Consider the following 22,323-nt stretch of genomic DNA (forward strand, 5'->3'; position numbering starts at 1 on the left):
TAATGCAAATTTTAACAGTTTTATTCTAAATATGGCAAATTTGATGCATTTCCTTTTCAAAACGTTCCTTTTAGTAACCGTGTCCGCCACTTCTAAAGACTTTTTGGCTGAAGACACAAGCATGTCGACTCTAAAGCGAAGTGGAAACTGGGTCATTGCCTTTTTCTCCTTCTCTTCATAATGAATATCTAAGGGGCCTCCGCTGAGCAGATGTTTCACAATTATTTCTATATACAACTGTGGAGATCCCCGGACAGCGCTCTGCATTTGATTGTTTGTTCAACCTGGTACAAAAAAAAAAAAAAAAAAAAAGAAGTTGTTTTTTAGCTTCACTTTCTAATTATCGGACAGCTTGAACCCAACGAACCCAGATTGCCCAACAGCTGCCAAAACTTCTCCTCGTCCCTCTTTTATTTGTTAATGGGGAACAAAACAGTTTTTCTATTAGAGATACTTAAATGTGTCCTTCTGTTCCTTCTGTTTTAGTGCCTTTTTTAGTGTTTTTATTAGTAAAACATTGAATTTCTAGGCACAAAGGAGACAAGGCAAGTTGGGTCTCTTTAATTTAAATGTACAGTCTAGACTTGTTCTATATGCAAATTCAACTTTTGTTGTGATTTGGCACTATATAAATGAAGATTGATTGATTGATTGAACCAGGACTGAGACACTTATCATGTCACAGCAATTAATTACTATTATTTAGGATGTCATGTTATCCGTTAAGAGTAGTTTTGACTGGTTACGCAGGCCGGTCGGCAGGTTATTTTGCATACTAGGGTTGGATACTGAACTTAATTAATTCACCTTCTATCAATCTGTGGCAAATTTGAGAGTGAGCACAGTACTCTGCAGGACTTAGACTGAGCACAGCCTTGCTATAACTTTTACAAACACACATTTAACCAGCTGGAGCGTCTCACACGGAGGCTCCGACACTGACATGAGCACGAACCTGCAGATACAAACATGTCAATAGATCCATTTCATCAACCTGCACGGTCGGTGGCGGCGGCTATTTTTATACAGCTTATGTGCGGCATACAGCACGGCAAAGCTATGCATATCTAGCATAGCCCTGCCGTGCTGTGCTGTGCTGTCTGCGGCACACAGACTGTATAAAAATAAGGTGCAGCTACATCGTCTCAGGTTTAACCGCAGCGCTCCGGGGCAGGTGACAGGTGTGTTTAGAGGGTTTGGTTAATCCTACGGTTCATTTATAATATCAACATGGGTGCTACTTTGTTATTAGACCATAACGCAGGTGGTGTGTGTGTGCAGAATGACTGACTGAGGCCGATATGCTGCCAACGTGTGCGGCAGAGGGCGAAGGGTTTAAATAGCTAGTTTGGTATCTGAAGCCTGAGTGCTACTGTAGAAATTAACCTGTTAATAGGGGGCCGTCTATCAGAAGCTAAATGAATTGAAACTGGCATCTCTTATTATTCAACTGGTTTTCTTTTTAGTGGGAAAATGCCGCCACACACACACACACACACACAGGTGAGTGCGGCAAACCGAGCCTACAGAAAGAAAAGAAGAGAGAGAGAGAGAGAGAGAGTGTATGCTGGCTCTAAATGCCACACTGCTCCTGGCCGGCTCCGTCTGGATAACATGGCTGCTTGTTGACTCCACCACACACACACACACACACACACACACACATATACACACACACACACACATATACACACACACACACACAAAGCTAAATGCCAGATAAAAAAAAAGGAGTGTGGTGGACAGTGTCCTCGTGTGCGACAGGATAAACAGGACACAGCTGTGAAACAACGTTCAGGATCAGTAAATCCCTTCATGTATTCAAAGATTTAAAAAAAAAAAATACACAACGAACATTTATCAATTAAATCATCTGATCATCATTTATTCTGATGGTATCTTTCATTTCTCCTCCTCTGAAGATTTTAGAGCCAAACTTAAAGGCCTTAAACTCTCTGCATCAAAGCAAGTAGGGTAACAATTAATGATTATTCTTACTTTATAATAATAATAATAAAGTATTGATTGTTCTTTAATTAAGTTTTTGAATCCTTTGATCTATATAATGTGTGTAACATTAGAGAAGCTGCAGCCTGACACTGTTTTGCATTTCTTAGCTGATAAATGACCTTTAATCAATTAATGATTGACTTAGTAAATTATAAATAAATTGCTGGCAATCATTTTACTGTTGACTAATCAATTAATTCATCTACACATTTTTTTTTTTTTTTACAGGTATTAAAACCAGCCGATGGTGATAACTGTCAGTCTGACTCTTATTACACCAGGTGATTAATTAAACCTCCACATCCAGACAAATCTTTAATCCTTCTTCCTCTTTAAGGTGATTTTTAACTGTTTTGGACCTGAAATCTTCGTCTTCTTGCAGCTACTCAATCTAGATATACATTTATTTATCTTATTTATATCATGAATGTATAAAAGTATGTAGTCTCTGTGGCCCAGTAACAGGCTCCACTTTGACCAGTTTAACACTTTTTAGGGTTTCATCACTTTGGACAGTTTTGAGTTTAGAGTATTTAACACTGGTCTGTATTTTCCAATAAAACTGTCCCTTTAGTTTGAACTAGAGCACAACTAGTAAAATAATCCCACTATCAATATAATCGGCTGATACTCTTATGTGTGCAGAATTTATACATAAAAACGCACATTTTTTTGCAATGTGGTTATTAAACACTTGTGTTAAAGATATGTAGATATGGATAATGGAGGATGTGATATTTTAAAGTTTAACTATAAACTTCATTGTATAAAATTGCATCAGTGTACTGAAACAGTAAACTTCATTGGAAAAGATAAAATATACATAAAATACTGAATATATCAAATTTAAACAAAAACATATTGATGCATATCGGACATGTGAGACTAATAAAGGAATATCGGTATGTCTGTGATAGGTCAACATCAGCCTATAATATCAACTGACCAACATATGAGCCTGACTCTAGTTTGAACACTGCTGACTCTCCTGAAAAAACTCCTCAAACTGTAATCTGATTACAAAAACACCGTCTTAATATTAATAAATGATCTTCTCTCACTGTAGTCATCAGCCTGCAGCTTCTTCTTCCTTTAGACTGAACTAGAGCCCAGCTGATACTGGAGTTTTAGGGCTGATACCTGTACTGATATTAGGGAGTTAAAAAATTCCAATATGGGTTTATCGCCCGATAATCTTAAATATACAGAATATATATACATAAAATGCATTTTTTTCATATACAGGATATGAAAAAGGAAGCATGATATTTTAAAGCTTAACGATAAACGCTGCACTGAAACAGTAAGCTTCACTGGGGATGTAATAAGTATAAATAACTATAAATTTAAAAAGAAACAAAACATTTACATATATATTAAACTTGAATTAAGAAAAAGGATTAGATATATATATAAAATGCTGCCTTTATATCTTATAAAAAGAAATATCAGGCTTCAGTTTGAACACTGCTGACTCTTCTGCAAATATACAAACACCTTGAATCTTAATCTGATTACTAAAACCTCGTCTTCATATTAAATAAATCATCTTCTCTTACTGTAGTCATCAGCCTGCAGCTTCTCCTTCATTTCTAAACCAAAACATTGAACTGAGAACTGAAACCTAGAGTTCAGTTCAGTGTGTCACTTCTGCAAAAGGTTATTCTACTATCTTTATCTTTTTTTTCTACGTGACCTATCTATTAAAATAAAATAAATAAACCCCCCTGCTGTTAATCCTGACCTTCCTCTGGCATGAACAACTGTCCCTCTGACACAGAAACCAGAGTCTGAATCCTGGCAGAGCTCCGCTGATCCTGCATCTAACAAAACAATACAAACATCTAGTAAACATCTGCTTATAGAAACTATTTAAAAACAATCCTGGGATCTGGGATCTGATTCTCAACTGTGTTTAAAAGGTCAGAGAGTTATAAAAGACACAAATATGATGATAAGACTTTCACTTTTGGCCACAGCCCACTTCAGAAACTAAACTAAACAAACAAACATTTGCTTACTAAGACTCCCCCCCCCCCCCTCCCTCTCCCCCCCCCCCCCCGACAACCACACTCTCCAAACTCTAAACCACAAGTCAAATTTACACAGAAGTTAATGTGTTGAGCAACCAGTCAGAATGATTTGATATAAATCCTGCTCAGTTAGGAGCTGATGTGTTAAAACTCCACCGTGTTAAATCTGCACTGAGGAACTTTATAACCTGGATAACAGCAAAGAGAAATAGACGCATATGTTATATTAATATAAACAACCTGAAGAGAAGATTCACTACCTCTTTATTTGTCAATTAGCAGCAGATGACAGGACGCAGGAGGCCATTTTTAATTTTTAACTTGCAGTTAATTAGGTGATGTGTGATTATAACAGATTTTAGTATCCTTAGACATTACATTATGGTTTATATCTTTATTTATCTATTGCTTATTACTCTTACACCTCTTTTTAATTTCTTTTTAGTGTCTTTAATGCTTACACTGAGCTGCTGGTAACCTGAATTTCCCATTGGGATCAATAAAGTGACTATCTATCTATCTATCTATCTACCTATATATCTATCTATCTATCTATCTATCTATCTATCTATCTATCTATCTATCTATCTATCTAACTATCTACCTATCTATCTATCTATCTATCTATCTATCTACCTATCTACCTACCTACCTACCTATCTACCTATCTACCTATCTACCTACCTACCTACCTATCTACCTACCTACCTATCTATCTATCTATCTACCTACCTACCTACCTATCTATCTATCCACCTACCTACCTACCTACTTATCTACCTACCTACCTACCTATCTACCTACCTATCTACCTACCTATCTACCTACCTACCTATCTACCTACCTACCTACCTACCTACCTATCTACCTACCTATCTACCTACCTACCTATCTACCTACCTATCTATCTACCTACCTACCTACCTACCTACCTACCTACCTATCTACCCTACCTATCTACCTACCTACCTACCTACCTACCTATCTACCTACCTATCTACCTACCTACCTATCTACCTATCTATCTATCTACCTACCTATCTACCTATCTACATATCTACCTACCTACCTACATACCTATCGATCTACCTACCTACCTACCTATCTATCTATCTACCTACCTACCTACATACCTATCGATCTACCTACCTACCTACCTATCTATCTACCTACCTACCTACCTACCTACCTACCTACCTACCTATCAAACATGGGGATAAACTACACCTGTACATCAGATTAATGGAGGTTACAACATGGTAAAAAAAAAAGAAGGAGCAGGACTGAAAAAGTAAAGGCAGCTCCAGAGGCCCTAAAACTAGAACGTGGCGGTAGAACTGGTTCTTAAGATGTGACGTCTGGCGGCTGAAGTGTTTATAGTCGGGCTGCACTCTCTCAAAAAGGATGAATGAATGATTGAATGAGAAGTCGGCGTTGACAGAGAGAGAGAGAGAGGAGCGATAGACGATAATGGGCTGTCTCTTTCTCTTCCTGGAAGGCTTGAAGCTGAATGAATTGGGTGTTGAATGTTTGCTGGTTTTCAGTAAAGTTATATAAACCTTTCAAATTTCAGCTCCCTCCAGTTTACCCGGTTCAGTGCAGCATAAAGAAAGCCGAGCATCTACACATATAGTATATAAATAACCTTTAATGTTAAATATCTGGAGCTTTATTTAAAGAGGAACATGCAGAAAAAGCTCTATAATAACGACTAAGCTTCAATCAAACATCCTTCCTGCATTTTAAAAATAAACATGTTTTGTTTTGAATATTCACGTGCACCGCAGGGTTTCACAACCTTTTCTAGACTTTGACCCGGTTGTCATGGTCACAGATATAAACAAAACAATCAAAGAGCAGTCGAGCTGTCACATGAAACTGAGTAAAATACAGTTTTATTATAGTTTCAAGCAGGCTTAAGTGCTCAAAATGAACCATACAGCCACAATAATATGAATATTTCTACCCTATTACGATCATTGTTTAGTTAAAATATGTTAAATTACTATTAATAATGTGAAATATAACGAAACTAAAGCTGAAATTTGAATTTGATCTCATGTGGGCCGGATCATTAAAAAGATGGAAGGAAGGAAGGAAGGAAGGAAGGAAGGAAGGAAGGAAGGAAGGAAGGAAGGAAGGAAGGAAGATAAGACAGACAGAAGGAAGTGGGGAAGAAAGGAAGGAAGGACGGACAGACAGACGGAAGGAAGGAAAGAAGGAAGGACAGAAGGGAGGAAGGACAGATGGAAGGAAGGACAGAAGGAAGAAAGGGAGGAAGGACAGATGGAAGGAAGGACAGAAGGAAGAAAGGAAGGAAGGACAGAAGGAAGAAAGGGAAGAAGGACAGATGGAAGGAAGGACAGAAGGAAGAAAGGGAGGAAGGACATGGAAGGAAGGACAGATGGAAGGAAGGACAGAAGGAAGAAAGGGAGGAAGGACAGATGGAAGGAAGGACAGAAGGACAGATGGAAGGAAGGACAGAAGGAAGAAAGGGAGGAAGGACAGATGGAAGGAAGGACAGAAGGACAGATGGAAGGAAGGACAGAAGGAAGAAAGGGAGGAAGGACATGGAAGGAAGGACAGAAGGAAGAAAGGGAGGAAGGACAGAAGGGAGGAAGGACAGAAGGAAGAAAGGGAGGAAGGACAGATGGAAGGAAGGACAGAAGGAAGAAAGGGAGGAAGGACAGATGGAAGGAAGGACAGAAGGAAGAAAGGGAGGAAAGACAGATAGAAGGAAGAAAGGGAGGAAGGAAGGAAGGGAAGAAGGACAGATGGAGGGAAGGAACGAAGAAAGGAAGCGAGGAAGGACAGATAGAAGGAAGAAAGGGAGGAAGGAAGAAAGAAAAAAAAGGAAGGTAGGAGGGGCAGATGGAAGGAAGGAAAAGAACACAGGAAGGAAAGTGGGGCGGATTAGACCCATCGACGGGCCGGTTCTGGCCCGCGGGCCGCATGTTTGACACCCCTGCTCTACAGTATCTAGGGCCGGGTATCAATACTCAAAACCTTTAAAAGTATCAACAGAAATAACCCAGAACCAAGTAGTAATGAAACTTCTCCAATTAAACGACACATAACCAGAATTTGATCTTTTTTTTATACCTGCATCTAGAGAAAAAAATACTATTTGACCAGTTTTGCTCTGCTCCAATTGACAATGTGTGATTAGTCCACTACCGCAGCAGCTACATCCCAATCAGTGTGGTGATTATACTTCATTGTAAAGCTTTTTAATAGATATTTAGATAACTTGACGACTCTTTCAAAATGCATTTCAAAAGTCAAAATCACCTGTATGAGGAGGAGTGGAGGCGTTTTACACTTTTTAATGCTTCTATTCACATATGATGGGGATCAGATGAAGTGTTGGTTCTGAATTCAAGGTTTTAGGATACTCTATAACTCTCAATATCGGCACTTTATACCTTTAACCTTCGTGTCGTCCTCCCGGGTCAAATTGACCCCGTCTGTTTTGACTGTTTGAATTCCTTCCTTCCCTCCTTCCTTCCTTCCCTCCTTTCTCCCTCCCTCCTTCCTTCCTCCCATCCTTCCTTCTACCTCCCTCCCTCCTTTCCTTCCTTCTTGCTCCCTTCCATCCTTCCTTCTTTCCTCTTTCCTTCCTTCTTCCTCCCTTCCTTCTTCCCTTCCTCCCTCCCTCCCTTCTGTCCTTCCTTCTACCTCCCTCCCTCCTTTCCTTCCTTCTTGCTCCCTTCCATCCTTCCTTCTTTCCTGTTTCCTTCCTTCTTCCTCCCTTTTTTCCTCCCTCCTTTCCATCCTCCCTTCCATCCTTCCTTCTACCTCCCTCCCTCCTTTCCTTCCTTCTTGCTCCCTTCCATCCTTCCTTCTTTCCTGTTTCCTTCCTTCTTCCTCCTTTTTTTCCTCCCTCCTTTCCATCCTCCCTTCCATCTTTCCTTCTTCCCTTCCTCCCTCCTTTCCATCCTTCTTCCTCCCTTCCACCCTTGACTCGAGGACAACAGGAGGGTTAAAGAAAATAACCCAATAACAACTAATACTGAAACTTCTCCAATAAACGATACATAACCAGATTTTGATCCTTTTTGTACCTGAATCTAGAAAAAAAGACTATTTAAATGTTTTTGCTCTCATTCAGTCTGTGGTGCTTACACTTCATTGTAAAGCTATTTAATTAATATTTAAATAACTTGAGAACACTTTCAAAAATGCATTTCAGTCAAAATCACCTGTATGAGGAGGAGTGGAGGCGTTTTACACTTTTTAATGCTTCTATTCACATATGATGGGGAACAAATGAAGTTCTCTGTTGGTACTGGTATAACTTTAAGAGTACTGGTATCTAGGCGATAACAATAATTATAGAGTTATCGTATAATAACGTAATTATCAACACCATCATATTTTCTGTAGTAGGGTTAGGGTTATTATGACAGGTCTAGATTTAAGGTTATTTAACTTGTTTTTAAAGCTCTAGATGGTTTTATTGAGGTCGTTTTTTTTACAATCTTTCACCAGCTCTCGGATCATCTACTGCTGTGTTGTTGTTGTTGTTTTTTAAAATACACACAATTATATACACACAGGAAAATTAGGAAGTGCAGCTTTTTCTTTAAATATGCTCCAAAATGATGAAATAATCTACCTAAAGTCTGGCTTTTAATTAACGTCATTACAACTTATTTTTACTAGATGCATCATATTGTATTTTTCTCTGTTATCATTATATCAGTGGTATAAAATCATCTTCAAATGACAATAATATAGATTATCGTGATTATTTCGGAGACAATATATCATCCAACAAAAGTAGTTATCGTGACAGATCTACTTGTATCACTACTGTATTATAATTTATAAATGATATGCAGCCTTTACAGTATCAGTGGGTTTAACTATGATAACAAATTTGCATTTTATTTCTAATTGATGTCACAAAAAGACATTAAAAGACATTAAATGATTAAACTCGGATTAGTCACACCTGCAGACTCAGCATGGGGTTTTTTTTTTTTTAGCAATGTCACATGTGCAATAGTCACACCTTCTTTCTGACACACTTAAAACACATTTTGACAACATCTTAATGAGCAAACAGTGAAGCTAATTGACCCACACAGTGATATTGAAGTTAGTGTAACGATGCTTAACCCTTAAACAGGCAGGAGTGGATAATGAGATGTAAAAAAACAAACATAATTTGATGTTACTAGTTATCTAATTTGCATCTAAAGTAAAACATTCCCTCAAACATTGTTTTAATATAATTGTTATGACCCTATTAAAAGGTATAAAATGGTCATAATGGTAAAAATGCTTTATTTAATATAGAAAAGTGATACATTTAAGCTCTCTCTTGTCATTAATATCACACTTATAGTTTCTAAACTGATTTTTTTTTATCATTTTCTATCAAAGTATAAACCTACCAACAAGCTTCAGCCCTACTAATTCATGTCACATACTATTAAACAACCACTTTAATCATCCTAACAGAGTCTGTATCTCCTGTTTAAGGGTTAAGACTGTGATTGCATGTTTGGGGTTGTTTGTTTTTTTGTGCATCTTACCAGGTTTGATCCACAGGTCTGGACCACAGCTTGATAGAAAGAGACAGAAGAGGAGGGAAGGAGAGTCCAAATGACTTCAGCTGGACAATCTGAAACAAATACACCTTTTTTTTTTAATACTAGAGTCTGCTGCTAGCATCCAAAAAACTACCAAAATATTTATAAACCCAAGTTATTACACCACATTTTAAACCACTCACATATACTTTAGCTTTTAAATTAACCTATAATATATCTCTTGAATCATTTTAAAAGAGTTAATAACAGCTAAAACACCCTTTAACATAAAAAGAGGCATCTTGGGTGTTATGGAGAAATCCGTCCCCCCTCTCAAATGATGTCCCTCTCTTGGTAAAATTATGTCTATCATAGCAAAACATCCATAGTTATAGTACAGATAGCTAGTTGAGGTTAAAGTACGTTTGTGTTAAAAGGTTGTGCACATCATAACACGACTAATTTGGGGTTATAAAGAAGAAGCGACACAAATTGACAAGGGGAACCAAATTCTGCACAACACCGGGTGCCCTGCTAGTAAGCTTAGCCTGAGCTCTGTTAGCTCGCCTGCTAACAAAAAATTAGCTTCTCCCCTGCACAGCTACATTTTCCTTGTGATTCTTACCTTGGTAGTATGCGATGTGTAGGACGCCCCCCTCCCAAAAAAAAACCAAAGCTTAGAAACGTGTCAATAAAAGTGTAAAAGCGCCGAGCAGAGAGGGGAGAGAGGAGCTGCTGCTGTGTCCCTGCTGCTGCCAGACAGCGGGGCCTTTTTCTTCATCCTTGGACAAACACCGTGCAAGGCCCGGCTCTCCATCGGCTCCTCTCACTCGCTAACAAAAACTATTTCCGCTGCTGGTCCCCCCCCTCCTCTCTCTCTCTCTCTCTCTCTCTCGCTCTCTAGTGTAGTCTGTGTCCATTATCTGAAGCCACCACCACCACCGTCCCCCTCTTCTTCTTCTTCTTCTTCTTCTGCTTCTTCTTCTTCTGCTGCTCCACCGACTCAACCCCACAGAAAATGTAGCCTTTGTTTTGTTTTTCCTCCTGCTCGGCTGGTTGTTTTCCAGCCCGTGTCAGTGTGATGTGTCCCCCCTCTGCAGACGACGGCTCCTCGGCTGCTGCTGCTGCTGCTCCTCCTGCTCTTGCTGCTCCTGCTGCTGCTGCTGGTGTTAAAATGGTAGTTTCCTGTCTGCATAATGGTTCCGGGTGGAGCCGGGCACAGGTTGGTCTGCTCCTCCGGCTCCGCTCACACATCCACCTCTGGCTCTTCAGTTTGCACAATATGGATCCGATCCAGCATGATGCTCATGAATAAACAAGCTGCGTGTGTGTGTGGGTGCGTGCGTGCATGCGTGTACGTGCGCGTGCGCGTGTGTCGTGTGTTTGCACTCCATTAAAGAAGATATCAGTGTAAACCCCCTGTGAGTGTGTGTGTGTGTTTGTGTGTTTTCTCACCAAGTGTGTGAAATGTTAATTAGTCAATTAAAGATATCATTACAGCATGCTGCATAACATTACTGTTTGTGTGTGTGTGTGTGTGTGTGTGTGTGTGTGTGTGTGTGTGTGTGTGTGTGTGTGTGTGTGTGTGTGTGTGTGTGTGTGTGTGTGTGTGTCATACATGTGCTGCTGCTGCCTCATTTGCATTCAATTAAAGTTACATTATTGTACAGTAGTATTTATGCCTGTCTGCACCGCCCATGTGTGTATGTGTGTGTGTGTGTTGAATGTGTGTGTGTGTGTGTGTGTGTGTGTGTGTGTGGTGAGTAATAAACCTGTTAGATGTTGTATTATTATTATTATTATTCCCTGTTGTTGTTGTGAATATTAAACACTGGATCAACGTCTGAATAATAGAGTCTTATCTAGTGGATAAACACTATATTAAAGGGTCAATTCACCCCAAAATAAAAGCTTAAAACTGATAATAAACTGAGCATTATTGTGTTGTGGACTCAAAATGAGACATTTGATATAATAAATGGTTGATTGTTGAGCTTTAAGAAACAATAATCACATTTTTTTTTACTAGTTTATTATATTTAATGGACAAAAAACAGATGTATTGATAATGAAAATAGCCATTATTTGCACTAATCATTCTGAAAGTTGGGGGAAAACAAAAGTAAATCAATTAATAATTATCAGGGTTGTACTATAAGGATGTAGCCTGTCATTAGTGTCTGTATCATTCCTCCTCCGAAGATCAAAAACTTCATAAAAAGCTGTGAATCTGCGTCCGACCTCACAGCAGCTATCTGCTCTTTATTCCCTCCTGTAATTTGCTCATTTTTTCTTTTCTTTAATGACTGTAATGAATTCAGTAATTTGTGCTTAAGTAGGAGGAGAGAGGTGTTGCTCCCCAGTGCTGAGCCTCAAATTGCTCCCCCAGGTGTAGAAACACAGGTAGGCGGGGCTGATGGGAGAAACACAATAGGAGGGTGCAAACATGCATTTTTCTCCCATTCTCACTGTAATGAGGGTTCACTGTGTATTTATAGTTAGATACCAAACCATAATATACATTTTTTTGATGCTCAGGTGTGTAGTTTATTTATTCTGTGATCAAAAACCGCACTTTTTGACTGTATGTGGGACTTATTAAGAGTAATTTTTGCAGTTTTATGCAGTTTGTATGGACGAATGATGAAAGAGTGAAGCTGTAAAAACTGAAATTATTATTTAATTAGTCGATTTACAGCAATAGATTCTATGATTTGTCATTTAATGTGCAAAAAATGTTAAATATTCACTAATTCCAGCTTCCCAAATCTTAACTTTTGCTGATTTTCTTTGTTTTGCATCATCGTAAAGTGAATTTCTGGATTGTCATTAAGAGGAACAAGCAATTTGAAGACGTCACCTTGGTCTCTTTTAACTTTTTTAACCTTTTTCTTCCACTTTTCATTCATCTAGTTATTATTTCTCGGATAAAACTGTTAGTTCTTGTCTAAAAATGTCAAAAAATGGTGAAAATTCCCATCACAAGTCAATTAAATATCTTCAAATAGTGAGTTAAGTTTGATCAGACACTTCAAAACCTAAAGATATTCAACTGATAATGATATAAAAAGGTAAAAAGCAGCAAATAGTCACATATGTAAAGCTGGAAATGAGCAAATATTTAGCATTCCTGCTTCAAATTCATTCGAATTTTCTGTCAATTGATAATTAAAACAAGAAACAAGCTATTTGAATGCATCACCATGGTCTCTTTAAACTGGTGATGTCAATTTTTTAACCTTTTCTTCCATTGTGCATTCATCTAGTTATTATTTCTCAGATAAAAATGTCAAAAAGTGGTCAAAATGCCTCTCAGAATTCAATATCAAGTCTTCAAATAGTGAGTTATGTTCGATCAGACAGTTCAAAACCTAAAGATATTTAATTGATACTGATATAAAAAGGTAAAAAGCAGCAAATACTTACATATAATAGCATTCCTGCTTCATATACACACAGATTCATTATTAAAGCTGTTAAAAGCTAAAAACACACAACAGAAAGAGTCAAAGTTCATCACACGAGACACAAACGAGGTTTAGAGGGATTTTTTTTATTTTATTGTTATTATCAATTAAACAGTATGGTTTCTACAAATGCAAGAATTGATCACCAATAACAAAAAAAAGGGGGGGGGGGGGGGGTTGCACATTTTGTGAGACCTTTGTTTGGATATTCTTGGAAATAGACATATAAGGGGGGGGGGGGGGGGGTGTAATAAATGTATCATACAATTTGAGGTATGCAGAGTAGCTTTGAGAATACAAATATGCCCATGCCCCCCCTTCTCGCCCCCCTCCCTTACCCTTCCCCTTCCCCGGTGGTTAACACACACACACACACACACACACATACATACACACACACACACACACACACACACACACACATACAGGCACACAGATTTATCAGGGGAGCGTTTTTTGAACTGAACGTGGATTACAACATCTGTATGAGAGAGACATTAAAAAAAAATCAGCTGAATTTTCTCATGTAATTTACACCCCCCCCCCCCCCTCCTCCCCTTTTCTTTTGCCCCCTTTCTCTTTTAAAAGTCAATGAGATGTTTTCATTGTGAATAAAAACCCACAGAGCCTTTTTTTCCAGTCTCCAGCCAAAAAGCAAGTCACAATACATTCTCCTCAGGAAACCCACTAAAGCAACAATGCGGTCTCTAAAAAAAAATCCCCCCTGCAATTAGTTGGGTTTTGTTTGTATTGCAACTTTTAAAAAAAAGCTGTTAATAATGTATGTTGAGTGACCTTAAAACCTTGCTAAAGAAGAGCACAAATGAAAGGAACTGACGCTTTTTGCAGATATATATTTTACACTTCGGCCTTTAAGGTATCGACTGCATCAAAACATCTCCTGCAATCGATCCTTTTTGCACCGAGAACCAGTAAATCTGACTATTTGTACGGACTTGCTCAGAGCCAATTTAAACAAGCCTTCTTGGATTTAATGCGACATGTGATTGGCCGACTGCCACAGCAGCTACGACCCCGTCTGTGGTGGTGAAGTCGTGGTGAATTTGAGTTAGCGTGCTTAGCAGTTCAGCAGCCAAGATGCCACCTAAATGCTCCAAAGTGTGTCTCCACTACACGCCTGTTACACCAGATAAAAGACAGAGCACTAAATGTGTGATGGGTATCCAATGAAGTATCAGTGTCACTTTAAAGGTACTTGGATTGGTGCTGGTATCACAAATTTTTAAATGATACCCAGCTCTAGGGGACACAAGCACAAACTCATCAATTATCGTGTCTATTCAAATACCAAAAAACTTGACATATATCGTCACAAATTTACATGTTTGGAAAAAAGTCCTCGCTTTGGTGAATGCAGCTCAACAATAAAAAGCCATGATTGACCAATGCTACCTCTCCACCATCGCCCCCCTTTTCCCCCTAAAGTTTAAATTTAACACTGCAGGCCTTTTAAAAGTCATTAACAAGTTGATATGAACACGTAACAGATCCTAACGAGACTCGGGGGTCTTTAAAAAATCGGCTTCATGTGCATTCGCTGAAGACAAAAAGCAAAAAAGAGGTTCAGCATTCCTTAGTAGAAGAAGAAGAAGAAGAAGAAGAAGAAGAAGAAGAAGAAGAAGAAGAAGAAGAAGAAGAAGAAGAAGAAGAAGAAGAAGACACTGAGAGTTACACACACATGGGCACACGTTAAATTTAAATTAAAAACAGACACATGTACATTTACACACATACACGCCGTGACATCATAAGTCAGCACTATGACATCATCAACACTGGCTTGTGACGTCGTCATGCGGTTCCGTCTTTTCTCGTTGATTGCATCATCAGCTCTTTTTGTTCTCTTTATCAATACAAAGGTTGTTTTGAGGGGTTTTTTTTAACTTGTTTTTTTTCTCTCCATTTAAATTCCACTAGAAAGTTTGAATAGTATTGAAAATCTAGGATTATACATTGAAATTCACAGAGGTTTTAAAAATAAATAAATAAATACATGTTTAAGTAAAAGACAGAAAAGAGGGGAAAGAAAAGAAAGATATCATGATAATAAGAATGTTTGTTAGTCTGATGGAGGAGGGGAATCGTAAAACATGAACACATGAGCACATGAAAAAAAGGGGGAAAAATGGCAGGAAGCTTTGCTCGGTTTATCAATCATGTCTGTCTTTATCGAAATGCAAACTCAGAGGAGGGGTGGGGGGGGGGGGGGGGGGCTCAAACAAGGCCTTATGAGTCCCTTATAAACCCCCTTAAAGAGGAAATAAAGTCTGAGTGACTAGAAGGTCCATCTCACAGCCAAAAAACAAACAAAAAAACAGGGAATTATACAAAATATGACATCAACATTACCACCTTTCTTCTTCGATGGTGTTCCAAACAAACAAACAAACAAACAAACAGTGGTCATGTGTGTTTTTAATGTTACATAAAAAGTCCCTTAAAATCTCACCAAAAAAAGGGGGTGGAGTGTGTGTGGTGGTGGTGGTGTACACAAGATGTTGCAGAATTTCCTCCTTTTTGCATCGTGTTTTATATATATATATATGTTTCTCTCTCTCCACACTTCTACAACAACCAGAAGAAGTAGAAGACGTAGAAGAAGAACAAGAAGAAGAAGAAGAAGAAGGAAGGAAGAATGAAAACTCAGTGAACGTACAGTTTGCACAAAGCATGCCTCCCGACAACCGTCACGCAGAAGAGAAAATGAAAGAAATAAAAAGAGAGAAGCGGACACTGTACAGAGCACAGACACACAAAGATAATTCGGTATAGCCCTTGGTGTGAAGTGTCCATTGCCCCCCCCCCTCCACCCTCCACCCTTCCCCCCCCTGCTGTGAACCTGTCCGCCCCCCTTTTTCCCTTCATACGAGGTGAGCAGCTGAACTTTAACATGTGGCATCGTAGAAGCAGAGTGGATTATTAGTGAAACCCCTCGACTCTCTCTCTCTCTCTCTCTCTCTCTCTCTCTCTCTCTCTCTCTCTCTCTCTCTCTCTCTCTCTCTGTGCGCTAATGTTTGACCCATACTGAGTTTTTTTGTATGAGATGGGTTCTTCTTCTCAATGACGGTCTAGGGTCTAATTCCAATAATTTTTTTTTACACTAATTAATACGCAAAAAGGGTCACAGCACAATGTTTTCATAAGATGGCACACCCACTATAGATTTCACAGTACAGGCTTTAAGCTAGCTAAATTCATACTCCAAAGAGGATTTTTAAAACTTTTTTTTTTAAAGGCCCAGTCACACCAGAAAGTGGCACGTTGGTTTTTGGTGACGTTGGGATTAATCCAGGCGGGGAGTTCGGTCCTCTGAAATGATGCCACGCGGAAGTAACTTAAAACTGCATTCTATCAAAAGGCCACCAGGGGGCGACCGTTTTGGTGTCAAAAGGACTTCCGTCTCTATACAAGTCAATGGAGAATTCACCAACTTCTCACTTGATTTCTAACCTCAGTAAACGTTTTCAAATGTGTTTATGGTCTCAATCGCTAGTTTAAAGCCTTCTTCAATGCAGTATGATGTTCATTTGTGAAATTTTGGCCTCCCTGATTTTATATTTGACGATAAAGCAGGGTATGCATTAGGGCGTGGCTACGTCATGATTGATAGGTTGATTGGTTCACAGGTTCAGGAGGGCGCCTCATGCTCCTCCTGATGCCCATATAAGTAGAATCCGTGTTTTTATTTTTCCCAGCATGCACCGGAAAATTTCAAGATGGCGCTGCTCAGATCCGAAACTATTGGCCTCCAAGCAGCAGTCCACAAACCAATGGGTGACGTCACGGATGTTACGTCCATTTTATATACAGTCTATGGATTAATCACATGGCTTATTGGCTGGCCATATTTAGTCACAATATCTCCCCAGACTTCTCTATACTGGGTTGTTTTGTCACCACTGGCACGATTGTACATCATTTAATTCAATAAAAAGTGACTGAAGCAGGGAAAAAACAACAGCTTTCAGTCACTTACAGGACAATAAAGTCACACAATTTCTGCAAAAGACGCACTCCAGTGTCTGCAAACCGTTCACGCTTTGTAGAGCAGGTTATACGACGAAAAAAAGGAGGTTTAAATACAAGTAAACGCTTCAACAGCTAATAAACAAGTAGCCTTCTCCAGTTTAAACAAAGGCGCAAATTCTGGTGTCAAAAGTCGACCAAACTTGAGTTTTTTACACCACAAAATTTACATTAATTTCATTGCAATCAGTTGATTTCACAGTGAAATTGGAGCCATTTAAATGCTGGTGTGAATGGGCCTTTTATGGCAGTTTGTATGAATGTAAGTATTTGTTTCTGTTAATTTCTATCTAGAGCAAATCAAGCCATTAAAAAAAGCAATCCAGTGACTGCTAACCGTAACTTGGCGAGATCATTTTTTTGCAGAGCATGTTTTATTTTATTCGTGACGGTCCAAATCATCAAACCCTGGAGAAATCAAATGACAGGCGGCTCACGTGTCCAGCCATCAAGTTACAAAGTGGCTGGCTATAATAATAATAAAAGATAAATGTTTTCAACCAAGTATACACAAAGTCCTACAGGGCTCAGTAATGTTAATACTAGTATTATTATTATTATTGTTATTATTATTATTCATAGGTTAATTTCAATACAAAAGCAACAGTTTGGTTTTTAAATACCTCTATAAATACAAAGACAAGCAGATCTGTCTGTCTCTGCCTCAGCGCGCTCTCCATCCAACCTCCGTGGATTCAAAGACTCGAGGACTCAGAGGACAGCGCAATAAAACTCAAGGACCATTTAACAAATTTGAGTCAGTGGGTATCCATCAATAGAAAGTCACCCAGCAGCCTTTTAACTGCACTCATAACACATTTTTTGCTCTTTTTCTTTTTTTTAGACATTTCTTCCCTTTGCAGAGAATGGCTGAATATTCTCTTTTTCGCCCCAAAAAACCACAAAGAAGTGACAAGGAGATAATCAATTGGCTAGACTCACTATGAGATTAATGTCATCCACCACTTTTCTTTATAGGAAGGAGTGTAAGAGGGGGGGTTAAGGTGGGGTTAAAGTGTGTGTAGGGGGGGGGGGGGCCTGATTGCTGCTCGATCTCAGCGTCTCTATGAAGCAGCCAGCAGAGATCAAAGCTCGTCCTTGTTTCTTTCTCTGTTACTTTTTGTCTATTTCTGCTCATCTCTTCACTTCATCTTCCCACTAAAATGCTTCACCACTTCCCTTTCCTCCTCTCATCTCTCGTCTCTCGTTCCCGTCTGCCTCTTCGGGCTTCTTTTTACAACCTCGCTCTTCCTTCACACTGTCCACTTCGTTCTTACTGCCAGTCCGCAGTCCCTGCCCTCCTCCCCCTCCTCCTCCTCCTCCTCCGGGGATGAAGTGGAGCTGTTCGATGGTGTTCTGCCTCTTGCTTGCGAACGCCATCCGTCGAGCGTTGGGGTGACCTCCGACCATTCCACCTCCGACCATTCCACCTCCTCCTCCCTCCTCCTCCTCCACCTCCACCTCCCCCGTGGCCCCCCGTGGGGTTCCCAGCCACCGTGCATGCCCATCCCAGGCATGGCGGCCGAGCTGCGTTCGTGCTCGTGGCCTGACGACGGGTGGGAGTTCATCTTTATCATGTGGGTGGCGATCCATGTGAGGGCGTGACGCAGATGTTCTGCTGCGACTGGGCCTTCTGGTGGTGGCTGAGTCGACCCATCGTCGGCACCATCCCGCTGCCCGGCCCTCTGTCGACTCCTCCGACCATCATGCCCACCGTCATCAGCCGCTCCTCCAGACGATCGGGGGAAACCAGGAGCCTCTCATGGGACCTGGAACCACAGATTTGTTTATTCCCCGTGCTTTTAACCCCTTACATACTGTTCATATTCAGGCTTTTCTCAATATCTCCTCATAATTAATCTCTCTACATAAGTGTGTTTGTGTAATTTTGTGTATCAGCTGCACTAAAAACATGTTTAGAAAGTTGTAAAATATTTCCATTTTTTGTATATTCTGGGTCACTTGAAGATAAGTCGTCAAATTTCTGGCCAAAAAGAAACGTTTTTAATGGGGTTTTTTTCTATCTCCAATGTAAAAAACAGTGTCAAATTAGAACCTGAACAGTACGTAAGGGTTAAAGATGTCACTGAACATATATTTTATGTCATTTTAATACAAATTAGTTTCCCTTACACATCTTTCAAAATCTGTAATGTACTTAAAAACTGCTAAACCACCAAGAATGTCCGTTAATAGCCAGTCTAATGTATTTGGGACCTGTTAGTGGACAGTCATGTGTTCTGGACGTTGCTTTAAATGATCAGATTAATGTTGTTTTTTGAGAGTTTTGTGTTGTTGTTGTTGTTGTTGTTGTTCCCTTGTCTTCTTCCCCCTTTCAATTATCTTCTTGCACTTACCCTGCTCTCATTGTAGAAGAAACCACTCTAAATGTCTACTGATAACTTTTGCTCTTCTAGGTTCAGTCTCCAGTGCTTCAGGTGAAGGATTTGGGATTGATTTTATGTCTTCTGCATCAAGAAAGTTGACCCTGGTGGTCGAGTGGTTAGCGTGCATGCTACATGATCACAGCGTCCCTGGTTCGATTCCAGCCAGTGACCTATGCTGCAGATCAATCCCTGATTCCTGTCGGCCTCTCTGCCAGATACTTACCCAAATAAAGGCATGAAAATAATAATCAATAATCAAGCTATCCCTTCACCTGCAGAGGAAGCCAGGGAGTCATGGCAACGTGGTCCAGAGTCAGAATCAAGCCGCAAGTCGTGGACTTTATTTAAAGAGCTTTTTATAGCACTTGTACTGATGTAGTTGCTCCGAAGAAGCAGACCAACATTAAACAGAGAAGTACGAATTAGATGACATCAGAAACTTCCCAGATTGAAATGAGTTTCACATCCTTCCAAAGTATTTCTAGATCACCTAAAATATTTGTGACTGAATAATAAACAACAATTAAAGTCGAAGTTAAAACATCCTCAGTCATAAATTAGTATGAGTTTTACGCTTCCAAAACCCGCGGCCGAGTCAGTGTGATGTGGTTTGATTAGATGTGATCGATATAGACGTCTCCCGGGGCAACGGGGACAACAAAACAACAAAGCGTTTCCTACTTTAAACCAGTCAGAAGACCGCAAACTAAACAAGTGCAGAGATCTGTCGTGCACATGGACCAACAGGCTGAATGAGGCTTTAACATCTCTGCAGCTGCAGGAGGAAGTAGCAAAGAGACGCTTTAAGAAGTCAAATGAGGTAAAGAGACTTTCTGTCCTATGCAACTTTAATTCAATGTACCATCATCTTGTCAGAAGCTTAAATGTTTAATTAAAGTATCTTATTCTATGCTTAATTATTTAATTTGATGTTTTTCTTAATGAAATCTCTCTCCATCATCTCATATCGTTGTGATCTTTCATATCTCGTCTCATCTCTCCATCTTATCTTTTTCTCTCACCTGCGGAGCGTCTGTGAGGTGGAGCTCCTGCTGGTGCTCATCATGGCTTTGTAGTACTGGTGTTGCTGGTTCTTGGACAGGCGGGACAAAGTGTTTCCCTCTCCGAGCGCCATCAGCTGGTCCTGGGAGCGGACGCGGCGCGGCGGCCTGTCGAAGGCGGAACTGGTGTACTGCGTCTGGGCGGGGAAGCGGGTACGGGTTGGGAGTGGAGGCCGGGATGTGGAGACGGGGACGGGATCCGTGGAGGGGAAGCGTGCCTCTGGAGCCCAGCGTGTAGTCGCCTCCCCCACGGCAGGTGGTGCTGCGACGAGTGGAAGGACGGGGGAGCGTTGTTGGAGCGACGTTTGGAGGAGTAGTAGCCGGAGTACTCGTCCAGTTCTTTCTCTGATTCAGGAGGAAACACACAGAGAGGATTAAATAAAGAGGGCTGCTATGAATGATTATTTAACACTTACATACTGTTCATATTCTGCTATTCCACAATATCCTCTCATAATTAGTCTCTATACTTAATCTCTGAATCTCAAATTAGTCATTAATAGATTAAGATTAATCCTTAATGAAGCTTTCAGAGAGCAGAGAGAGTTAATTCTTCAGTTTTTAGGCTTTTTGTTGATGTAAAAAAACCCATTAATAATCACACTTTATATAAATATTATATCAGTCCAATGTTACATACCACATAATGATATCACTTAATGTTAATTAAATAATAATAATTAAACTGTATTAAATGTGAAAAAACTGTATTTTTGAATGGTGGTTTTTAAATTTTTGAGTAAACATTAAAAAAAATGTGAATCAGCTGCATAAAAATGTTTTAAAAAGATAAAATACTTCCATTTTTCTGTATATTATAGGTCACATGAGGATAAGTCGTCAAATTTAAGGCTAAAATAAAAGTTTTTAAGGTGTTTTTACAGCTCTCGAATGTAAAAAAATTGGTCAAAATGTCCAGTTTCCAAAAGTGAAATCTTTAAATACTTTTTTGTTCCAACATACAGTCTAAAAACCCCAAATATAATCAGGTTAGAGGCCTTTCTGGAGGGTTTAATCAGATCACATGAGATTCATCAACAGTTTATCTATACATCTATCAATTTCCTTTCTTTCTCTGAGCACTTTTAAGTCTATTAAATTTAAACTCCAGTCCATTGATGAAGATAAAACAAGATGTTTGAAAGCTACTTTTCTTAAAGGTCAAGAAACAACTTTGAACCACAAAAGAAATGATTGTAAAAGAGGAGAAAAAAGTGAACAGGACAGGAGAGTAAAGCACATAAACTGGGAAGAAAGAAAGAAGAAGAAATAACAAAAGATGACAGACATGAGACAAGCGGCCTAATTGTCCCTAAAACAGGACAATGACAAAAAAAAGGACGAATGAAAGAAGCTGTGACTGATGAGCAGCAGAAAATAGAAGAGACGAGTATAAAGAGGAGAGGACGTCAGAGGAGGACGGAGGGGTCAAAGGTGAAACGGAGGTAACTGAGAGAGAGAGAAGAAGAAGAGTGGAGGAAACGACAAAAACAGAGAATAAAATAACAGAATAAAGGAACGAAGGTGAGAAAGAGAGAAAGGGTGAAACATAAGGAAAGAGAGTTACGGTGATGAGAGAAGGATGACGACATGAAATAAAGAAGACTGGAATGTAAAGAGGGAGGGAACAGTGAGTGAGCTTCATTAATAGTGAGATTCAGTGATTCTGCTGCTGCTTTAATCTTCAAAGCATTTCCATGGAAGCGGCTCCCCAAGAGCCAATTTAAACCTGACCTTTAACCAGCCACCTCTCTACTCTCTCTTCCCTTTTCCTTCAC

At 39.5% G+C, this 22,323-nt stretch overlaps 2 protein-coding genes across 2 annotated transcripts in view; one reads left to right on the forward strand and one right to left on the reverse strand.

Annotated features, from left to right (window-relative positions):
* The window catches only part of LOC133996494 (major histocompatibility complex class I-related gene protein-like), a 636,344-nt gene that overhangs the window by 437,559 nt on the left and 176,462 nt on the right, over positions 1–22,323 (forward strand). The window lies entirely within an intron of this gene.
* Positions 18,256–22,323, reverse strand: part of LOC133996697 (protein shisa-7-like) — a 23,931-nt gene continuing 19,863 nt past the window's right edge. Inside the window, 7 exon segments of the mRNA XM_062436313.1 lie at positions 18,256–18,512; positions 18,553–18,574; positions 18,576–18,683; positions 18,686–18,866; positions 20,507–20,691; positions 20,693–20,791; positions 20,793–20,890. Of these exon segments, the coding sequence (XP_062292297.1) occupies positions 18,256–18,512; positions 18,553–18,574; positions 18,576–18,683; positions 18,686–18,866; positions 20,507–20,691; positions 20,693–20,791; positions 20,793–20,890 (950 nt within the window).

The sequence above is a fragment of the Scomber scombrus genome, chromosome 16 (genome assembly GCF_963691925.1).
Source record: "Scomber scombrus chromosome 16, fScoSco1.1, whole genome shotgun sequence".
Lineage (NCBI taxonomy): Eukaryota > Metazoa > Chordata > Actinopteri > Scombriformes > Scombridae > Scomber > Scomber scombrus.